The sequence below is a fragment of the Microcaecilia unicolor genome, unplaced genomic scaffold (genome assembly GCF_901765095.1).
Source record: "Microcaecilia unicolor unplaced genomic scaffold, aMicUni1.1, whole genome shotgun sequence".
Lineage (NCBI taxonomy): Eukaryota > Metazoa > Chordata > Amphibia > Gymnophiona > Siphonopidae > Microcaecilia > Microcaecilia unicolor.
Genome location: NW_021963071.1, coordinates 25,198 through 32,819, shown reverse-complemented (window position 1 = coordinate 32,819; position 7,622 = coordinate 25,198). Strand labels below are relative to the sequence as shown.

The window sequence follows — 7,622 nt, the reverse complement described above, 5'->3', positions numbered from 1 at the left end:
TCCTGCTAAGAACTGGGCATCACTTTTAATCGTCTGTGGGAGGAGGGGAAGCAGAGCTATTTACTGTTAATAAACAGCCTGCCAAAAGGCAAAAAAAAAAAAAAAACAACCCACCTTGACTAACCAAACATACGAAAGCCAAGGGGCAATTTTGACAGCGCTTAAGTTTACCCGCTGAGCACCCTGAGAATACATTGAAACATTTCCTTTCCACCACTTTGATTTTTTTTCTTCTCCAGAAATTGTTCATTTAAAACACTATATAAACCAGAGAGGAAAAATTCATAGACCGGTTAAAAATAAACTCCATTAAGATCGCTCCTGTTAGGTCCCCCCCCCCCCCCCCAATTAAATTTCAGCCCAAACGTTGAAACAGGCTGCCCTAACTCCTCAGCTCCCACCTGTATAAAAATGTAGGTTAAAGCAGGGCACTGCTGTGCTGATCGTTATCAGCACCCCTCCCCCACCCCACCCCGCCGTAAATGAAATGCCAGCACGTCAGGGACAGCTGAAGGGTGCGTTGAACAAACGTGTTTTCCACGACGGTCTCATGGCCTTAAGTTAAAACAAATGAATAAAAAAAATTCGTCTCTTTAGCCGGCGATATTAAAAATCAACTCGAATACTTTTTTTTACAGTTTATTTAGCTCGTTTACAGACCACAAAAAAACAAAAACAGATAAAATAACATTTGCTGTGAAGGTTGTACAGAGAAAGCCTCGCTACCCAGAGCCTTAATATTTACAAAATTATTGCACATCTCGCCGCTCCCTTTCTCTACTTTTAAACTGCAAAAAAAGAATTATTTTACATTTTTCATTTACAATTGGCTTTTCAGAGCACTGTATAGGATGCCTATACAACAGTAAGGGTTTTAGTTTTCTTTTTTACAAAAGAAAATTTCAAGTATAAACAGAAGCACATGAAGGCGATCATTCATACTTTTTTTTTAAAAAACTTTTTCATATAAAATATTACAACTGTTGGAAAATACAGTTCCGAAAGTACCTGGTTTTGTGTAAGATCCCTTTTGAAAGGAAGGAGTATTTTTTTTTTGTTTTTATAAAGAAAGAAACGGAACAACAATGCTTCAGTTTAAACATTGGTAAAGGCTGAAGACTGGTATAAACGTTAAACATTTGACCTTAAAAAAATGGCAGCTTTTAGTTAAAAACGTTATTATTCCAGAAATACTAACAAAAGTATATTTTATATAAATATAGGTGTATGGGATATTTTTGCAGTCTTTTGCCAGTAAAAGATTATTCTATTCAGCAATTGGCAGTTTCAGAATTGGAGGCTTAAAATCATCTCTAACACTGACTCTAGGGTCCTGCCCCACCCACGAACCTGATTTTTAAAATGTAAAATAGTCGTAGATTTTTAAAATCATACATATGTTGCTGTGGAAAATGCATCTGCTGAGGGGATTTTAACTTTTCTTAAATACTGACTTTTACCTTTATACATATCTTTATATACATAAATTAGTAGCTAAGTTTTTTTTTTAATCCAATACGAAAATACTACATCTTGTCATAAATAGAATTGTCTTATGATATTTTTATAGAGATTTTCAAGGTTGTACATCTGTAGTCGTGGTGGCTTCCATTACATGTGTCTCTTCATGTGCAGTGCCAGATGGTCAGACCTGGAGAAAGCCCTCTCACACAGGTGGCACTGAAAGGGCCTGTGGCCAGTGTGCTTGCGGTAGTGGCGAGTCAGTTCATCGGATCTGGCAAACTTCCAGCCACAGCCTTCCCAGTTGCAGTGGTAGGGCTTCTCACCTACAGCAAAGGAAAAGAGAAAAAGGTTGTTATATTTAGGATAGTTACAAATATCAAATCCGATCGTTTCCGGACCAAGTAAACACACGGCACAGATAACCTTTGCGGGCTAGAAGATTTATTACATGACTGATAGCTTTAAAGTCTCTCCAGTTTCTTCCTGCTGAAACATGTAATTAAAAGTGACATAAGCTTCAGCCTGCATCATCATTACCTCGTTTTAAAAGTGGGTTAGCCAATGGCTCTGGTGTCTGACGCAATACGCGCGGCCAGCTGAGTTGCGCGCTTACCTGTGTGCGTGCGCATGTGCGCCTTCAGGTGGGAACTCTTGGTATAGGTTTTGCCGCAGCCCGGGTACTCGCAGTTGTGGGTGGCCGTCCGTTTTCTGGCCCACGATCTTCGGCCCCGTTTGGGTTTGCAGTCTTCAGGGGCGGCCATGGCAGGGAAATAATCCAGCAGAGGCGAGGAAGGGGGGGGTCAGCACCATGCCGTGCTGCACCTTCTGATACAAGCCAAACTGTCCGTGGAACTGCGCCTGTGCTTGGTTGGCAAAATGGGGCGGGTAGGGGGCAGAGATTTGGTAGTGGGGCGGCATGGCCATATGGCAGTGCATCTCGGGCATTAGGTGACAGTCCTGGGGTCCCATGTCCTCTGTGGCTGCTGGGGGGCTCACTCGATGGTGGGGGAAAGGGTGGTTGGGGTGAAGTTGGGCGTGCATGTGGGCCATGCTAGGTTTCTGTTCTATCATGGGCCCCATGCAGTCAGACGCCCCCATCATGCAAGGCTGCTCGGGGGGCTCCTTTTTTATTTTATGTCCTAGGTGATGCAAATGCTCCATCGGTAGAGGTCGCTGCACCGGCTCTGCCATGCCTGGCACCCTGAGTTCTGTGTACTCTCGCCTGTGCATGGCACTCTTCAGGCTATAGTCGGGTGGCATGTCCATGCTGGGCACATCCGGAGTCAGCAGCTCAGCCATATAACTGTGGTTTGGGCTTCCAGTAAAGCTGCCCACTCCGTACTTGCTGGGGGTGGCATAGGAGCCGTCGCTGTCATACGTGTTGCTGGTGCAGCTCTCCGGCGTCTCCGGAAGAGGGTAGGTGCCAGCGTGGGCCGAGTTGTTCCCGGGATGCGAGCTGGTGATGTGGGACAGAATAAAATCCAAGTCCACGAACTTGCCCAGGTCATCTTCCTCCTTTTTTATGGCCGATCCCTCCATCATGGCAAATCGCATGTCCCCGGCGGCTCTCAGCTCTGGATTCCCGACCATCCTCTGTTCAAAAGAGAAGCAGACACGAGTCGTTGAAGTTTACTACTACTACTACTACTACTTAACATTTCTAGAGCGCTACTAGGGTTACGCAGCGCTGTACAATTTAACAAAGAAGGACGGTCCCTGCTCAGATGAGCTTACAATCTAAAGGACAAAATGTCAAGTTGGTGTAGTCTAGATTTCTGAGTATAGGTGTGGTGGTTAGGTGCCAAATGTAACGAAATGTCGTTAGGAGGAGAGAGAGAGAGAGATTTAATGCCTGAGCAGAGACAATAGAAAGGAAAGCTTCCCAGGTTTCTTTTCAGGCTGCCCATTTGTAACCAAACATTTGCTCAGTGTGAGGATAGATTATCGGCTGGAAACCAGTCGGACTAGTTGCTCTCTCCACTGTCTGATGAGTCGCTCATGAATAGGTCATAACAAAGAGAGCGCCTCAAACAATCTCTCAGCCCTTTAATACGTGTCTCTTTTAACCGTTTTCCGTCTGATCAAGCCCCGTAACACAAAATCCCAAACTATTCCCCACCCCTGTCTGTTCAATTTAGATGGTAAGCTCTGTTGAGCAGGGACTGTCTTTTCGTGTTAATTTGTACAGCGCTACGTAAGTCTAGTAGCGCTATAGAAATGTTTAATAGTAGTATTCTGGAAACTCACTGTTGTCTGGCAAATAGATTGAACGACTAATCACGCATTTACTACTACTACGTATTTCTATTAGACGTAAAGAAAAAAAACAAAAAGTCTGAATAACCGCGACAGTCACTAGGGGGTTGAATTTGCCCAGATTAACTATTTGTACAATATTTTACCCCAACCAAATCTCATCTACTATAGGCGCTTCTGAGAAAATAACTAAACGCCTTGTTCTGAAGTCCGTATAAACTCTTAGCAAATCATCTGGAGACCTGTTACCAGAGCATAATAACCCCCACCCAACGTACTTCCAAAACTTACCTTCAATATTTCGATTTGCTTTCTTCCACAGGTAAAATATTGGCGAAGGAAGAAATGGAAGGCAGGATGGCTTCATCCACAGCCACAGTCATCCTGGAGTCCCTCCTCCAACAAAAGGGCTTTTTCACCAGGGACAACTGGGAACTGATCTAGCCGAAAAAGCCAACCTTCACTTTGTACTCCAGTCTCCTGCGCCCCAACACACAAAACTTCCTTGGTCAACTTTTTTGTCAACAAGTCCCGAGCCTACGGGAACCGCAAGCTTGTTAATCTCCCCACTACGCTCCTATTGGCTTAGCAGCTCTATTCATATTTATGAGGCTCCTTTTCTGATTGGCTGCCAAGGTTAAGCTGTTTGCACATAACTCATAAAAACCAATTACTGAGCTCCGCCCCCCCTCGACATTCTCAATCCTCCTCGCCGCTGATTGGCTAAGGAGACTCCAGGTTTGTAGCGAGAAATAAACCGTGGAATAATACAGATAATCCTCCCTCCCCCCTCCTCCATGCACACTTGCTTAGACGTATAAATGTATCTATGTCATATATGCATAGGGACAAATTATTGTTGAAAACAGTTTAGACGTTTATATACAAATAGCAATAGAAAGCAAAGAACACGGTTTTCTGTGGGGGGGAGGGGGGGCAGATTTAGGTCAGATTTATGTTCTTTATTTTGTTTGCTTTTAGTGACAGACGGATAACATACTCGATTTCCAGAACGTCAGGGCAGGAATGGCAGTGAGTAGGGGACACCAGTAATGCATACAATTAAAATAGATTTATTTGAGAGGCAGTACAGTGGGAATATCTGCAGAACAGTCTTCCTAAATCTAACGTTCTTGGAAAATTAAGAGGTTTACAATACAATGAACCGTACGGGCTTCGAATATTAAAGCTTTGCAGAATCTGTCTGCAGCACTTAAATCCTTGCAGAGAGACGTCGGATTTCTGCAGACGTCCTGGCAGGGGACTGTGGTCATGACTCCGTGCCCCCTCCGGTATTTACTGCTTAAACTGCGTGGCAATGTCCCATGCACCGACAGAACCGGCCCATTCCCGAAAGGGAGCCTCACGCGGCGGACCTGGTTCTGTTCGAGTCCGTGCAGGAGCTCAAGATTCCGCGCAGGGATTTTTAAAAGATTTACAGACCTAGAGCAAAGAGCTTGACGAAGTTATGCTTTAGAGGGCAAAATGTTTGAGGCTTTATTAAAGGGGGGGGGGGGGGGTGTATTTCCTGCCTGCTACACCTGTACAGTAAACGCTAGAGGAGTCCCCTCTCCTTTGAACCAGTGCAGAGCTGCAAACGTATGACTTAAATGTCGGCTTTTATTTTGCTTTCTTTCTCAGGGCATTTTACTGTTTCTCCAAAATCGGCAGATTACTTATACAACTTTCAGCATCCTGGAGTGGTGGTAGTGGTGGGGAGACAGGTGAGGGGATTTCCTATCACCAAAATCCCCCAAACATAGTCTAAATTAAGCATAAACCTTCCATCAATATTTAATTGCAGGTCTGCTAATTGAACGCTTGTGGTTTTTGCAGCTCCCTCCGAAGCTGGAAAGTTTTGTGCATTAGAAATGTTTGCGTTACTGCAAAGGGTTGCAATTTTGTCCTCGGGAGCCAGGGGTGTTATCTGATCTCCGTTCATGTTGCTATCTACCAGGCATTTCCCCTCAGAATAATTTATTTCCACATGCATTTTAATCGAGGTATGTCGGGGGTTTTCTATTTTCTCCCGGTTTGGGGCGTAGAAGAAGGAGAAAGGTTAACTGTTCCTACCCCCTGAATCCAGCTGCAAATCTGCTTTTTCTACAATGCCAAGGGATTAAAGTATGGGCGGGGTCCCGAGTAAAAGCATCACTCCACGCCACGAATTACAGACCAGAACCCGGACAAACAGCAATCCACACTCCTTGACAAAGTCGTCACTTCCAAATCCTTCCCTTCATCTTCAGGTTGCATTTTTGATCTCCCCGACATTCTATACCTCAATTGTGGGTTACCACATAACGAATAGTTATTAAAACAATATGCAAAAACCAACCCCTCCCTTTTTTGTCGGGAAATCGTATTCAAAGATATATATATTTTTTAATACCACAGAATAACCTGGCTCATTCGTTTATAGTTTTCCCAGATATTACGTTAAACGAAAGTAATTAAAGAAAAAGCTTGCGGAGTCCCAGTCTGCTTGCGTGCATTGCAAAAGTTTTATCGTGTTTTAGTGGCTAAATGATTGTACATATCTTATCGATGTACAACAGTGTCGGGTTATTTTCGTATATAATGGAAAGATAACCGTTCAAGACTTCTGACGAACGGCAACACACGAACGCACAAAAATGATTCTATGAATGCTTGAAAAGAGGAGAATATTAGATTGTAAGCTCTTTGAGCAGGGACTGTCTTTCTTCTATGTTTGTGCAGAGCTGCGTACGCCTTGTAGCGCTATAGAAATGCTAAATAGTAGTAGTAGTAGAATATTCTTGCATCTCTCACCATTAGGAGGTTCACAAGAAGGTGCTGTGGTAAAAACACAGGACTGGGGGTTGTGGGGAGGATTTTGTCTGCCCAGCCCCCCCCTCCGGGGTGGGGGTTCTATTTGATAAGCGTGCATATTATATGCCTGGGCAGAACAATTAGACCAGATCAAATACTAATCAAATTGAAAGAAGACAAAGACACCGAAAGAGACCGGGGAGGGGGAGGGGGGCGACGAATGGAGAATGACAAAGGAGGAAAGAGTTAATAATTCTCCAGGGCTGTTCTTGCTCCGTACCTGTCTGACTGCCTCAAAGTTCACCTGCAACAGTAAAGCTCCTGAATGGAAGCCAGTAGCTGCTGGAAAGCTGCGAGCTAATTAAACAACCACTGGTACATTTGTGGTTTTCATGATCCCTGCTGCCTGCAAGAGACTGGACCTCGAGGTCCCCCTGCTTTCTGCACACCAGCTCCTTTTCAGTTCAAAGTGTACCCTCTCCCCAATAATGCCAGCTTCCTTGCGATTGATTCCCAGGACAAGACGCGCATTTGTCAGAATTCAGATAGGTTAGTGCTTTAACGTTCACAGTTGTGGATCCTTACACGACTGCTGGGTTTACAGCCAAATCACTGGAGGGCATTCACAAATTATTAAAAAAAAACAAACAACAACGAAACAAACAAACCTCAATGAAACGAATTTCCCACTTTTAATATGCCTAGGAAAGCGGGGGGGGGGGGGTGGGGGGGGGGGGGGGGGGAGGGGAGGGTCACCTCGGCACATTCCGATTGAGCGGCATTTTTCTCGCGTCTTCTTCGACCAGAAGGGCGAAAGTCACAGAAATGCCCCTTAAATTCGGGCTAATCAAATGCAATTAATCCTTCAAGAGAAAACCACCCGCCACAACTGCAGAGGAAACAAAACGAAATAATGGGTGATTCAGAAAAGTGTAAAGCAGAAAATTCGTGAATCTCTTGGAAGCACTGTTTTATAAACGTCTTTTTTTTTCTTGGAGGCCACTAAGTTAACAGAAAGTGGGGGGTTGGGGGCCCCAAAGTTCTTCTGCATGCATGGGAAAAGTGGTGAACCCCCCCCCCCCCCCCACCAGTACCAGCTTTAGGACATT

General features: G+C 44.5%; 1 protein-coding gene across 1 annotated transcript; it reads right to left on the bottom strand.

Annotated features, from left to right (window-relative positions):
* Positions 1-958: 958 nt before the first annotated feature.
* On the bottom strand, positions 959-4,305 carry LOC115458887 (Krueppel-like factor 2). Its single transcript, XM_030188724.1, is given in 4 exon segments — positions 959-1,787; positions 2,078-2,261; positions 2,263-3,057; positions 4,012-4,305. Coding segments are annotated over 3 exon segments (1,152 nt in total). The 5' UTR covers positions 3,055-3,057; positions 4,012-4,305; the 3' UTR covers positions 959-1,611.
* Between the last annotated feature and the right edge of the window lie 3,317 nt (positions 4,306-7,622).